The sequence below is a fragment of the Netta rufina genome (genome assembly GCF_964035555.1).
Source record: "Netta rufina genome assembly, chromosome: Z".
NCBI classification, from domain to species: Eukaryota; Metazoa; Chordata; class Aves; order Anseriformes; family Anatidae; genus Netta; species Netta rufina.
In genome coordinates this window covers 49,706,266-49,721,702 of record NC_140126.1, presented here as the reverse complement: position 1 = coordinate 49,721,702, position 15,437 = coordinate 49,706,266, and the positions used below count along the sequence as shown (strand labels likewise).

At 39.3% G+C, this 15,437-nt stretch overlaps 1 protein-coding gene across 1 annotated transcript; it reads left to right on the top strand.

Moving 5' to 3' along the window:
* The first annotated feature begins 662 nt into the window (after positions 1–662).
* Positions 663–14,857, top strand: TMEM175 (transmembrane protein 175). The gene is made up of 10 exons (XM_084305691.1): positions 663–956; positions 1,125–1,163; positions 2,373–2,470; positions 4,375–4,426; positions 6,114–6,149; positions 7,290–7,373; positions 8,062–8,226; positions 10,015–10,093; positions 11,911–12,052; positions 12,606–14,857. Exons 1-10 carry the CDS (start codon positions 792–794, stop codon positions 13,267–13,269), a joined length of 1,524 nt encoding a protein of 507 aa, XP_084161817.1. The 5' UTR covers positions 663–791; the 3' UTR covers positions 13,270–14,857.
* The last annotated feature ends 580 nt before the right edge of the window (positions 14,858–15,437 follow it).

The window sequence follows — 15,437 nt, the reverse complement described above, 5'->3', positions numbered from 1 at the left end:
GCAAATGATTTGAAGTGGCAAGGCTGGTTGGGCCAGTAATAAAACAAAAATAGTAATTAAGAAAAAAAGAAAAAAAAGAAAAAAGCTACTTTGGAATTCACATACAGATTTTAAAATATGATGTATTAACAAAACTGAGAAATTCTGAACATCGCAGCCTCTGTGAAGTGTCATTTTTGGTGTATACACATTAGATGTAAAGAGCCAACTCAAGTCACCTGTACCAGGCACCAACTTCAAGATACTCTCACTGACACTCCCAGACCTAAGCAAAATCATTCTTAATTCGTATTTCCAAAAAATCAGACCATGTGTCTGAGAGCATTGTCCAAATGCTTCTGGAGTTCCAGCAGGCTCGGTGCTCTGCCCACTGCCCTGGGCAGCCTGTCCCAGTGCCCGACCCCCCTCTGGGTGCAGACCCTTTCCCTAACCCCCAGCCTGACCCTCCCCTGTCCCAGCTCCATGCCGTTCGCTCAGGTCCTGTCGCTGTCCCCAGAGAGCAGAGCTCAGCGCCTGCCCCTCCACTCCCCTCGTGAGGGAGCTGCAGGCCGCCATGAGGCCTCCCCTCATCCCGCTCCGCCCGGGGCTGGGCACACGCAGCTCCCGCAGCGGTGGCGGTGCCGGTGCGGCGGCGAGCGGCGGGGCAGGGCCACGGTCGGAAGCCGCCTCCCGCCGCGTGCCCCGGGGCCGCTCCGCTGCTCTCCTGCCCGGCGGGGCCGGCGTCTCTCGGGCCCGCTTCCCGGCCGGGCCCCGCCACCGCCCCGCGGGAGGCGCCGGCTGCCGGCGGGGCCATGTCGGCTCCGCGGGCCGCCACGCCGGGCCCCGTCCCCGGAGCCGTGCCGGGGGAGGCTTTGCACGGCCGGGCGCTGGAGCTGGAGCTGGGCAGCAGCACGCAGACCTCGCACCGGCTGCTGGCCTACAGCGACGCGCTGCTCTCCATCATCGCCACCGTGATGGTGAGCCCCGGGCTGCCCGGGTTTGTAGGGACCGGGGGGGTGCGGGGAGCAGGGAGCCGGGACTGCGCGAGTATCTATCTGCAGCCGTCTGGAGTTGTGTAGGGCTTCATTCAGGCTCCGAGCGAGGAAATGAGCTGCGTGTGTACTAATTGGGCTTTCTTCTTTCAGATTCTGCCTGTGGCCCACACAAAAATACACCCCGATCAGGTATCTCTCCTGTTCTTGTTCTGTTGTTGTTGTTTCTGGTATCTTTGGACATGCATGTGACGTCCTGATTTAACATCCCACTTCAGTTCAAGCTCCAAACTTCACAAAGAAAGCTAAATAACGTTATATCTAACAAGAAATTTCCTCTAGGAGGAGGAGCTGTTGAACTCAAGGTGAAAAATTTTAAATACTGAAGATCCGTGTAATCTACAGGAGTAATGACATAAAACCTGAATGAAATGTATATGTATACACATCATAGATTTTATACTTTTATTATACATACATTTTATACTTTTATTATACATAGATTTCATACTTTTGTATGAAGATAAATTACCTGTCAAACCAAAGCATCTTCCAGAAAAAAAAAAAAATAAATAAATAAAAATCAGCTCTTATTTGTAATATATCATCTGTTAGAGAAGCCACTTAATGTAGTGCTGGCTTTAAGACCAGTTTAATCACAACTGTAATCATAATAATAATAATAATAATAATAAAAAGGGACTACAGAAAATTAAATCAGAATGAAGCAGGAGTGTTGGGCAATGCAGTGTAGTCTCTTGAGGAGATTCACAACTTTTTTAATCACAGTTTGTTTATCCGCTCTTAAAAACAGAGCTAGACTCAATGTTGAACGTTTTGCCTCAGTTTAGGAAACTCGGGTATGATCCAGCAAATACACTGCATCAGTCTGTGTAATCTATTCTGATGTTGTGGTGGTATGTGCAGAACTGATGTGGTTGAGCTCTTCCCTGCCTCATTGTGAATAATCATCATATGAAAATCCGTAGGATGCTTTTACTTCAGAAGTCACTGTTAAGGAAATAATAGGGATGTTTTGTAGCCAGCCCTTCTCCTAAAATGCATTATCACAGTAACAGCAATGTGAGAGTGCATGAATGAATCAAAGGGTGAACTGAGGTCTGGAAAGCCCAAATTTTACAGGTTGAAGAGTTGTGTTGGAATATCATAGTCCATTAACTACACATTTCAGTATACTTATCAGTGTCTAATACAGTTTGTCTGCATGATGGTAAAAAAAAAAAAAAAAGACTATTGGAGGAAAACTGCATTACTGGCAAGCGTTTTCAAAAAAATACTCTGTATGACTGCATGTCATTCCCACTTGTAAGTAATGCTAGTACTTTCAGAAAATAACTATTTTTTCTTTCTGTCTGGGTGACACTTTTTATTTTGTTTCAGAAACTAGGTGAAAGCGTTCAGCAACTTCTTCTAACAAAAATTGCAGTCTACTTGATGACATTCTTAATAGTCACAGTGGCATGGGCAGCTCATGTAAGGTAGGAACAAGCAAAAATGTTTAACTCCACTACAGAGTCAAAGGAAAGCTGTTGTTTAAAAGGGCAGAAGATCACCTTCTGTCTGATACGTTCCTATGTTGCTGATATGTTTCTGGACTTTTTGTTGTTGGATAGTAATTATGAAAATACACTGTAAGAAGTGCTATCCTAATCAGTGACTTAATGTGTTTCTACACTATAGAAACTGTGATACAAAGAAAAAGAAGTATTATATGTCCTTAAATTCAGAGTTACTCTTCATTTCACTTAATATTCTTGATGGAATTAAACGTAAAAGTATGCTGAAAAAGCATGACATTTTAAGTTGTGTGATGCACAAATAGAGGAATCCAGATAGGACTGCTGGCCTAAAACTTGTCTTTTTCAGTCCTCAGCAGTGCTTCTTGCAAAACTAGTTGTGATGTTGCAGATGCTGCATTTTCCACAGCTGTGGACATTGCCACTTTGCTGCTTACACGTACCTTAGTAGTCAAAAGGAAATTAATATGCAGGTGTTTTGTGGGGGTAGGGCAGCAAGCATTTTTTTTTTCTTCTGCCATAGTATTTTGAGGGTTTTTATTCTTAAGAACAAGGTAAGCTGGTCCTCTTTCCAAATCCATTCATTTAAAGACAGTTTGGATTGTGTTCTAATGAAGTCACTAAAAAATAAAGTAACTTTGCTTTCTTTAGAGATCAGTTGTATGGAGGCAATTCTAATTTGTCTTTTTTTTTCCCTAATAGCCTGGATTCTTGGTAATACATCCAAGTATTTACAATAATTAGATAGCAAACAGCTATAGTCCAAAGCAACATTTTGTTTTTCAAACTTGATATGCTTACCTCTAGTGAACACCTTGCAGTGTTAACAGGTGAGCTGAAATATGACAGTCGGTCTTTGGTGTACTTCTTTCTGGGTAAAGCAACAGCCTCTTAAAAATTAAGGAAAACATGAAATGTAATTGAGTGTTATTAATTTCTAAGTCAGCGTATATTAGAAAGCTGTGAATAAATAGATAGGATAGTTTTAAAGGAAACATGGCCTGAATAAATGTTATCTCTATGGTATTATTAAAATCCTCTCAGTCAAGCTAAAAATCAAGGCAGCTCTAAACTTTACTCTCTACAGTATTGGAATCACAGGGCCATAGAATGGTTTGGGTTGGAAGGGACCTTACAGATCATCGAATTCCCCCACCATCCTATTGGGAAGGGCCACCTCCCACTGGACCAGGTTGCTCAAAGCCCCATCCAGCCTGGCCTTGAATACTTCCAACGATGGGACACTGTAAGCAATCATGGCAGTGCTTTTTTAATTTATCACGTTAGCAAATATTACCACTGTTTTTCCTCTAAGTAAGTGGATTGATCCTATTCTGTCAGAGGCGCAACCTGTGATTACCTCCTGTGTTCCATTTTCCAAGGTGTGATACCCATTTGTAGCTCTCTGCATTGTTAGGATTTTGGCGCCTTACTTGATGTGTCAGAATGGCCATCTTGATTCCTTTTTCACACATGAATTGGCTCTTAACAACAGTTAAATTTACCTCACAGTAAAGATACAATTACAAGTGCAGAGGAAGGATAGAGCCAAAAAAATAAAAAATAAAAATAAGAGGTCAGTTTGATACGTCTTATGCCACTTGTCCTTCAAATAGAAATGGGGTTCTTAACAACTTTTCCATTGATTGGACTTGACTGTTCATATCTAGCTTTTCATTTTTTTTTTCTAACAAGTGACTTCCATGTTTGAGTTTATGTTTTGGTAGCACTTGGACTGCTTGCCTAAATTCTGGAGCAAGGGAAATCAGGTTCCCCTATAATACAATAAATGCATAATTTGTATGCAGTGTTGTAACATATTTCGGGAGCTGGCTTATTCATGGTATCTTAACTTGCCTTGACAGGTTGTTTCAGGTGATAGAACTTATAGATGACGTCCTTGCGCTTCTAAATCTGGTGAGTCTTACCCAACATACCTGTGATTAGCTACCAACTGTAGGTCACTTTTTCTTTAGACTGTATACATACAACAGAATGTTTCTAATTTAAATCAATTCCACCAAATTTCAAAGCCCATAAGGTACAGAGAGCTTTAATTCCTCTTCGCCAAAGCACATGTTTGATAACTAACTTGCTTTTAACTTGCATTGTACACCAAAAGAAGATCTGCACGAGGTTAGGTGGAAGTTCATCTTAGGGAACTCAAGAGGTACCTAAGCACAAAGCTTTTGACTTTCCTGGTCTATGTGACTTTTTTCCTCCAGACTTGAGAAAATGACATTTTATGTCTTTTGTGGCAAAAATGATAGCTATGGGTTTGAGTTTGAGTTAAGGTTTCAGCCATTTCTGTGTTTGAGTTACCCAGAAATTCATTGTGAAGCTTATTTGAAACACAATCTTAAAAAAAACTACGTCTGAGAGACCAGTCTCTGGTGCAGTGTTTTGAGATTCACTCTTTCGTAAACCTTATCTGTTAAAAATTCTTCCTTTATTTGGGTGTGTATTTTTTAATGAGCTACCTTGTAATATCTTGGTTACAGTTAGTTGTAATGGGATGCTGCAATGGAAAGTGTATTTTTGCTTTCAGATAAAGCTTTGTATTTTTACTATATTGCTTAAAATTCGGTTCTCTCGACAATGTACAATTACACAGTTTGTTTAACTTTTGTGACTAAAAAATACTGAGTTTAAATTCTGTGAGAAAACTACAAGAATTCATGTAAGAAGAGTTGTTTAAGGCATATAATTCTTCTGTAATTTAGCTTTCAAAACTATGCATTTCATAGAAACATCGAATGGCTTGGATTGGAGGAGACCTTAAAGATCATCCAACTTCAGCACCCTGCCATAGGCAGTGATGCCACCCACTAGATCAGGCTGGCCAAGGCCCCATCCAGCCTGGCCTTGAGCACCTCCAGGGGTGGGGCATCCACAGCTTCTCTGGGCAGCCTGTGCCAGACTCATGGCCCCTTACAGTGAAGAATTTCTTCCTAATGTCTAATCTAAATCTGTCCTCTTAGTTTTAAGACCATTCCCCCTTGTCCTGTTATTATCTATTTGAGTGGAGTCCCTCTCCATCCTTTTTATAAGACCCCTTTAAGTTTTGAAAGGCCACAAGGAGGTCTCCCTGGAGCCTTCTCTTCTTCAGCCTGGACAGCCCCAGCTCCCTCAGCCTTTCTTCACAGGAGAGGTGCTCCCCCTGTCTGATCATCTTTTCTGCCTGTTTTAGGTTTGTTTGTTTGTCCTTCCTTAGCTAATATTTGAAAAATTTATGATCAGAAATTAATGGCTTTGTCAAGGGAAATCACACATCCTAAGGAGGCGCTTCTATTTTTGGCATTGCTAGTCCAGTGAGAAGTCTGTTAGGAGCCATAAGGAAGACTTTTATCTGTGGCACTGTAAAGAAAACTGTAGAATTTTCTAAAACAAGTGTGTACAGTTTGCATAGCAAACCTTGAAGGTGTGTACAGAACTGGCTGTATCTTTCAGTCATAGCTCAGCCACTTCAGAAATGTTTTCTTCTCAAGATGCAACACTTGCATTTGAGTTGTTTGTGTTACATTCTCTGGCTACATCTTAAATGATGCTATTGCTTGCTTGTAGTTCACCTAGTGTTTCAGTACACTTTTTTTCTTTTCTTTAGGCTTGTATGATGATCATAACTTTCTTGCCATACACTGTAAGTACTTTTCTAAATGTTGACATATATTTATGTTACGGTTTTTTCCTTATTTGGAGAGGTTATACCAAAGTATTCCGAAAGCCAGGAGACTATTATTATAGTGTAAACCCTGAATCCATTCTAGCAGTTAATTTTACAATTAGTGCATTAATCCTTAATTTCTTAAAATTCATCAAAAAAAAATATGGAAGAATTTTCTGAAAATTCTTCATCTCCTGCATGTCATATGTAGGCCTGGCAGAAAATGGGTAATGTGTAAGATAAATTATAACCATGGAAAGCCATAGTATCCCAGGTTTTATTTAAAAGAAGCAGATGAATTGAATGTCAAAGTTCACTGATGAGAATTTTGAATTTTCTAAGGGAACTATATCTGTATTTCAAACTCCTCTTTAGATAGCAGAGTATTTTACTCTTGTAACCTGGAGAGAGTTTTTGGTATCATTTGTGGCTTATTCAGCAGTGGTGGTTCTAGCAAAAAGTATCTACTTTTTAAATATGCAGATTTGATGATCTAGTAATTTGTTTCTCCATGGATATATCTGTGTTATGTATTAATCTGCAAAGAATAAAGCTGTGGTCAGCAAAAGGGCCTTTGTCAGCAAGAGCACCTACTTCTTCCTTTGCCTCCAAGCTGAAATAATTTTTGTAAAGTTAGCTGTGTTTCCCTAATACACACTTTTACTGCCCGCTTCTTTTTTTTTCTTTTTTTTTTTTTGTCTCACCTAATGAAGCTGCAGAAGTTGATACAACAAGCAGCCATGGAGGTAGAGAAATTAAAATGTTCAAGAAGGTATCTTAATATCAAGAATATTCAGTTATGAACATCTCATCTACTGAAAATGTTAAACTTCATGCTCAGCTGCAAATCAGCCTGTAGTTATTAAGAAGACATAGCATTAGAGGGGGTGAATTTTAGCAGTATCAGCATATGAGCAAAGCCGTCTATCCAGATACCCTCTGTTGGGATGCTTGCATTTGCTTGTGGCTAGAAACTGCATTTAGTGGAATTATATCAGAAAGCCAAGTGTTTATGCTTTAAAGTTTCAGTATCGAATGAAGAATACTCCTTTTTCTCTGTTGTTGTTCCTACGTTGCTTCCAAACTAAATGTTTGATCTGGTTGCATTTTTTCTAGTTTTCCTTAATGGCCTCCTTTCCAGGAGTACCTTTTGGAATATTCCTGTTCAGTGTCTGCGCTGTTGTCATTGGCCTTATACAGGTATTAGAGCTATCCCCTTACATTTTCACTTTTAGAGCCTAGATTCTATTGGGCAGAACTAAAATTAGGTTTATTAACTGTGGATATAAATTGCTAAGTGTCTTTTTCTTTTGTATAGCAGTATTTTTCAAAGCTGCGCCTGTTGCTGTGAGAAAACACGTGCCAATGAGATGATTGACACTGTCCTGTGAAACCGATATATGCAGCTAAATCAGCTGACCAACAGAATTTCTTCCCTCTCTTTAATTTTTTTTTTAAATTCTTTAAATTTAAATATTGATGAAATAGTAGTTGACCTTGCCTGCCTAAGTTCCCACTGAGCCACACAGCAGTGGCTGAGTGAACAGAGAGAGGCTTTCTGACTCAGTGTTAAGTACATAGCACGGCACTGTTTTTTGCCTGGAACAGTGCCTTGTCACTTTCTGTTCCTTGCTGTGGAGGCCTGCCTTCTTCATGTAAGATCCATGGTCATGTCATGCTCTGCAGAGGAAACTAAAATCCTGATACACAGAAAAGTGTGAAATCGCAGAGTTTCTAAGACAGGTCCTCCATGTGGGAGTGAAAAATAAGGTTGAATGTGTTCTGGAATTTGTAAGTATATTTGTTTATTTATAATTTTGCAGTTATAGTGCTGAAATGCTGTGTTTACTTGTGTGTATTACCTTCAGTAACGCTCTTCTCCTTGCAGGCTGTGATAGTACTGTATGGATTCTATCACCCACACTTACTGAATCAACAGATACAAGTGTCTGAAAATCAGAATTTCTATAAGCGTCATATCTTGAAGATTATCCTAAGAGGACCGATTTTATGTTTTTTAGCAGCCGTCTTTTCCTTTTTCTTTATTCCTTTGGTAAGTTCTCCCAGTTAACAGAGTACTTGGGTACAGCAGTATGTATTATCTGTGTTTGTGCCTGTGTTAAAATAATGGTGTCCACGTTAAATATGCAGACTTTCTCAGTTGCTGGTTTTATGGTGATGTAATCATGGTTGCTATTTTGCATTGGATGTTTTCAATTCATACAGGCCAATTTTGTTTAATCTATGAATTTTGCATGGGTTTTCAAAGAATATTCTGCTACAGTATTTGCTTTACTTGCTTAGCCTTGGTTTTTGTAATGATTCCCTTAATTGATCTTCAGAAGCAGATCTAAACAGTAACTTAGCATTTTGCTTACCGTAAGTCAGTGAGATAATGTGAAAGGTTACATGAAATAAACATCACACTGCACAACTGAAGATAGGTGAATATAATTGTTGTACTCGCAAGGTGCAAGAAGGAATTGAATAAATAGACCAGTTAGCCAACCTGCATCTCAAAACAAATGTTTTTCACTAAAGCCTGCACTTATGGCAGCCTCGGCCACCTTTATTAAGTGGTAAGGTTGCATCTACATATTAATAACCATGGAAAATAATCAATGTTTTTACCACAAAATTTTGGTTACTATTGATAAAAGGGCCAATTATGAGTCCAAGCATGAAAATATCCAATTTTAACAAAATATTCTCCTCATCTCAGTCTTCCCTGTTACTTCCTTCTCTCTCTAGTTCACTAGTATTTTTATTTTTTTTTAATTAGCATCAGTCAAATTAATCTACAGGTTGCACTTGTGTTTAGACTTGGGCAGTCTGTGAACCAGTTGTGACCCACTGAGCTGTATTTTGGACAGAAGTAGTACACAGAGACATGCAGCATATGCAAATTCCCCCCTAAGTACAGCTGGCACAATGGGACAGAGACAGTTACACACTTCAAAAAGCATGTAAAGTTCAGGACACAGACACTTAAATCATGGTCTTTTTTTAGGGAACTTGTTGAAATAAATGTATTCAAATTTGAGAGAGATGGGGTGTTTTTGTAATAATGACTCTTCACAGAGATGCTTAGCAGAGCTTCTGCCTTCATCAGAGACATAAAGGAACCAGCAGAGATTCAAAGAATTTTATGAAGTTCTTACAGAATGCTGGTCAAAATCTGCGAAGAGCTCTGTCCTTGAGAGTATCCCTCACGGCTGTTTCTTTGCTTTAGCTTAAGAAACCTTTATATCTTCTTCCTTGCCACCACCCTCCATCACCTTATTTCAATACATTTTTTGTGCAGCCTGCTGGAATTAAAATTGTGATTCAACCAAAGAAAGTATTTTGTGCTTTTCTTGTTTGTTTTCTGGTTTTGTTGTCTACAGCCTTTCCTGATCACGTTATTACATTGTTATCCAAATAACTTGCCAGCACAATGCAGGGGTGCTTAGGAGTTTTAGCTGGCAAACTTGACATTTCAGGTTGAGTGGCAAGTGACAGATAGTATTAGAAATATGCAACGGTTCTCCAAACTCCCGAGAAATCGTTACTGCATTTGTTAGCAGGATTATTTCTCTTCCTGTTTTAATTAAGTATTCATAGCTGGCACTAAACTAGCTATCAAAACTAAACTAGCTATCAAAAAGCATTAAGATGCACATGTAATATTCAAGAGGTGCATGTTGATTTCAGGTGAGTCATTTCCATGTCATAAAATCAAGATTTTTTTTCTCAATGTGATTATACCTAAAGGTTGAGAATAACAGTTTAATGTTAAACTTAGAAAGAAATTTACATTTTGATAACTAAATTTAACCTCTGTTTATTTTTTTCTCCATAGTCTTACGTACTTCTCGGGCTTGTAATCATTTTTCCACATCTGTCTCGATTCATTACGTGGTGTAAAACCAAGATTTTGGGTGAGTAAGAGCATTTCTAGGGAGTATGTTCAGATATGTTATTAGGTTGTCAACATGTTATCCAGATAGCACGGAATGAAGTAATTTCAACTCTACTTCCAATTTCACTCTTGGTGTACAGTGATTTGGTGTTTAATTGCTTTGCTTCCAGTTTCTCCGTAGCCCCCTGCTTTCCCTTTAATTTACTAATAGATACATGTATATGTAAGGTATGCATTACTAAGTTGTTTCTGAAAGCAAAACCTCTCTGTTTTTTGCTGAGTGATGGCTGCAGGCAATCCTTCTTCCCTTCTAAAAAAGGAGAATGAGGACAGAAAAATATAGAAAGCAAGCTCTGTACCTGTATCATTTCCCAGCAGTACTCTATGGTCCCACATTCTCAAACCAGCAATCAGCAGCATGTTTGAGAGTCTGTAACAAGCAGATATGTAATTGAAGCACATCTAGTGTAAGTAACTGTTCAGTGCATTATGCCTTACGTACCTAACTGCTGTGGTTTAAATTCACAGATGGCTAAAGGCAGCCTAAATCCATGCTGCCTTCCCTCATGCTCCTTGCTGAGGTTCCTTCCGCCCCCTTTCTGTCAACACTGACCATTGCATAACCGTGCCAACAGCCACTTCTGCTATTCAGCTCTGCTGAGACTCTACTGAGGAGAGATGTTGCCGGTGCCAAAATAAAAGAGGAGATGTTACCATGCAAGCTATTTAGCCAAAAGAGGCACTGCCCCCCTTTGAGAGTAATATTAACTGAGCAGAAAAATACCAAACAGATGTATGTCTTTGGAATAAGCACTGCATAGGTGAGTCAGCAGAGTAACACCTTTGTGCCTCTGCTGCTCCATTTTAGCCCAGGACAAGTCTATCTTTGTTTGCTACGAATAGGAACCTATTTGATTCTGCCATGCAGAAGCAGGATTAGACAGGTAGAAATGCTTTGAAACAGCTGAAGCCAGAGTCTCAGATCCAGAGAAAAAATGGGCAGAGATATTTCGCTGTGCCTGCTGCACTGGGCACACTGCTGTTCACAGCCAGGTCAAGGCTGTATTTGTCTAACCCTGTCAGATGGCTAACGTAATTTACTGTTATATTGATTGAGATGTGTTTACACTTGCTTTTTAATTGAGTTTCTCTCTTTAATTCTGGAAACTGCAGGCTTTTTCTTCATCAAATCTATACTCCTGAGGTGGTGCAGCTTGGCTAGCTGGGCAATTCAAAGCTCAGTCTTTAGGGATGAGTTTGATGTTTTCCTTAAAAGCTCCAGAGCCCCATCTTCCGGCGAAAGGCTGGATTTATTTTAAAGCAGGTGATTTCATGTGCCAATGCAGCCCCGGTTCTGCAGTGAGGTTTTTCTTCCTGTGCAGTATAAGTTCTCCATAGTGTCTTTGGGGACCCACAGTTATTAAGGCTTCCTGGGGAAGCCGTCCTGTGCCCTCCTGGCACAGCATCTGATTTGTTTAGCTCAAATATTTTGTTCAATTAGAGCTTTGGGCCCGTGTTCATTTGGTGGAGATGGTCTGCTACACGGTTTAAAGGACAGGGATTTTTTGTCTCTGTTGTCCTTGTCCTGTAGGGAAGCAACATGAACTTCAGGGGGAGCCACGGCTGCAGGAAAAAAAGTGGAATGAGTGACATGTGTGGGTGGATAGCACCCTTCTTTCTACGGAAAGATTTTGAGGGGTGGAGAGAAAGAAAAAGGGAGATCACAGTAGGTTTTTTGTTGTTGTTGTTGTTTTTGTTTTTTAATGCTTTAAGTACCTTGCTTTGTACTGTCTGATTTTTGTCTTTCATTAGTATACATCCAGGTTTGTTTTCCAGGTCAGAGAAATGAAGAAGAGGAATACCATAGCTTAGAAACCTTTAGTTTTTACCTTAGTGAGCCTCTGAGTAAGGAACGGGTAGAAGCATTCAGCGATGGAGTCTATGCCATTGTAGCAACCTTGCTCATTTTGGACATATGGTAAGATTTTGTGTTGCCTCTGACAATTAGTGTTAACTATAATGCCAATTCATGTCTATATGTAATATCTGAGGAAATAAAGCTAACCAAACATTGCTTTTTACTTCTAAAGCCTGTAGTGGTTATCTCAAGTGTGATATTTTGGAAAGTTACAGAGCACAAATGGAAGATATTTTTAGCACATTTCAGAAGTACTAATCATTAGTCTGTTTAACGTATATTGGGTTGGAGAGTCTTGAAGGACAAAGTTTCCTTTATGTTTAGATGTGTTTTCAGATAAAAGCCTTTTACCAACAAAAGCTGTTTGGTCCCTGTGGCAGCTTTATTAAATTAACCTGAAGGAAAGCCAATTTTCTTTTGTGTTTCCTTTCAGATTTAATTTAATTCCTGAACTTTTATTTGAAATGCTTCTTTTGAGGTACAAACTAGAGAACTACAGAGTGGATGCCTGTTCTTTCCTACACACCCAGATTAAAACAAAATACTTAACTGTTGCCCCAGGAGTGTTTTTATAAAACTAACATGCAAAGTAAAGTGAGTTTTCTCTCCACAGTGAAGACAATGTCCCCGATCCAAGAGAAGTGAGAGAGAAGTTTCATGGCAGCCTTCTTGAAGCTTTAAGTGAATATGGGCCAAACTACCTTGCCTACTTTGGCTCATTTGTAACAATTGGTCTCCTGTGGTTTGTCCATCACTCACTTTTCCTATATGTAACAAAAGCTACCCGATTAATGGGACTGCTTAATATACTTTCATTGGCATTCATTGGCGGGCTTCCACTGGCTTACCAGCTGACCAGTGAATTTGCAGAGAAGTCTCACAATGAAATAGAAGCCATTCAGGTCAGCTGTGTTATTACTTTCTTTGCCAGCATATTTCAGTTTGCAATATGGACTACAGCCCTCCTGCATGAAAGGGAAACGTTGCATCCTTTTGCTAGGTATGGTGGCAAGGAGCATGCCTTCATGTTTGCCAAGCTGGCTCTCTACCCTTGCGTAAGCCTAGGGGCCTTCTTTCTAACGTGCTTGTTAAGTGAATTTAGCACAGAAATTTTCCATCTTATGCAGATTGTAATCCCATTTGCTTTTCTTGCCTTGCGCATTTTTGTTAGAATTTCCTTAACTCTCATAAAGTCTGTGATGTCTCTCTCCAGGCGGAAGGTTGTACTGCTAGAAGAGGAGGAGGCATGTTTGTCTCCTACTGATACACTGTCCTAAATTTCCATGCAGTGCATGCGAATTTGCAACATTAATTGCAATTCTTCTAACTCTCATTGTCTTGATGTGTAATCTGTATTGATCTAAGTTAAAGCCTGTGTTTGCCATAACTGGGTCATACTTCAGCTGTAGCTGGTCACGCTTGAGACTCTGCAAAACCAGTAACTGAAAAAAATAAGGGGGTGGGGGAGAAGGAGCTAAGTAGGGAAGACAGAAAGCATGTTCCCCTACCTTGACAATTAACCTTTTGGAAAAAAATGCTGCTTGAAGTACAACTGCAGTGATGATCGATGATGAAATACACAGATACCCAGCAAAATATCCTTTTTCAGACCTGTGATAGTCATTGTGGCAACCAAGCACAGGTGTAGAAGCTGGTTATGCTGCTACAAGTCAGGGAGTGAGGTTTGGAAGAGATGATGGAGACCTGTTTTTCTGGATGGTGAATCACTGTAAACATTTGTGTATACAGATTGGTGGTCTCCCTTTTAATTTTATTTTTATTTTTTATGGTTACGTTGCCTCTTCTGTGTAGCCACAAACTTGTGGTAGCGTTTTGAAAACTACTTCATTCTGAATGACTCTGAGCATAAGTTCAGATAGAAGTTGCAATTGAGACCCATATGCCTTCTCCCAGGCTGCCTGAACACAAGTTCTTCAGTCATACTTGTTCTTTTTCGAAAGGCTGTATTTCACAAATGAGGATCCATGTGACTACATGAACTAGTTTTGGTATATCCCTGGGAAGAAATCTCAAGAGCTGTGGGACTAGAGGTAAATTTGTCAGTCCTTACATTTCTTTTTGGCAGAGGCATTCGTTTGTATCTTGAACTTAGTGCCTAACAGCTTTAATGCTTTATTTAAAAGCATTTGGGGGATTTTGGTGTTCAAAAAAAAAAAAAAAAGCACCACAAAACAAACAACAATAACAACAACAATAAAATAAAACCAAAGTGCTCTGGCAAATAACGCTTGGAGTAATGATAGTGAGAACAAATTCAGATATCTAGTTTCAGTTCAGATCAGTCTGAAAGCACTTGTACTTTTGGTTTGAAGCACCTTGGTACTGACATCTAATCCTTAGTATTGTGTAATTCTTGTGAAAAAGTATCTTCAAATATGCAAGGAGTTTTATACCTGGTTTAGGATAAATGATTTGCGGTAAGATTATGTGATGTGTTACGTGTTGCTCTTTCGTTCTAATAACTAATAAAAGCACTTTTGGTTCTGTGTTTTTGTTTCAACTATGCCGTCGGCACGTAAGCAGTGAATATCTGTATTTGTAATAAATTTCAATCAGTGAAGAAAAACAGCAAAGCTTCCAGCCCTTTATTTCTGCTTTCACAGTTTGGTCATCTTGTTGCAAATTTTTATCTTTTGTCATAGTAAGTATATGTGTTAATACCAATTTTTTTTAATCAGATATGTGTGAGTGAGCTCTGGAATAGTTTAAGTTCTGGGGTTCAGCTCAGAGAAGTTGATGGATGTAAAAAAAAACAAAACAAAACTAACCTGCATGCTTTGTGATAGGTAGTGTTTAGACAGTCAGATCATAAAGGCAGCATGGAAAAACACCTAAACTTTTAATTGGATGTAAAAAAAGGTTTATTCTTTTTTTGTTGGTACTTGAAAATGAGACCTGCAACTGAATCTGACCACAGAGTTTCATTCCAGCGTTTACAGGGATGCTTTGAATTGCACTGAATAAATAAAAGTGACTAAATAAAGCATTTTTCCTTTTTTATTTTTTCCCCATTTGGAAATAAATGATTTCTTCTGCAGAAAGAACTTTTTTTCCTGTAGCCAGGGTAGTAGTATTTAAACAAAATTTCGTAATGTCTCAGAACCTAAATTTGAAGGCAAACTTGATCTGAGTTTTCATATAAACAGAGTTGGTTTAAGATCATTTTGACTGACATTTTTTATAAGTTGAAGAAACAAAATGCATTTTGGAACAAAGCATTGATTTGAATTATGATATTCTCAGGTAGAAATAGTATTTCCAAATCTAACAAGTTACTTTCTACAGGATTACTAATGGCCACAGGTTTTTTACCTCTAGAGAAGTTAAAGTGACACACTTACAGTGATTATAATAATCCCAGAATCAAAAGAATGGATGAGGTTGAAAGGGACAGCCGCAGACTGTCTAGTCCAACCCTGCTTGC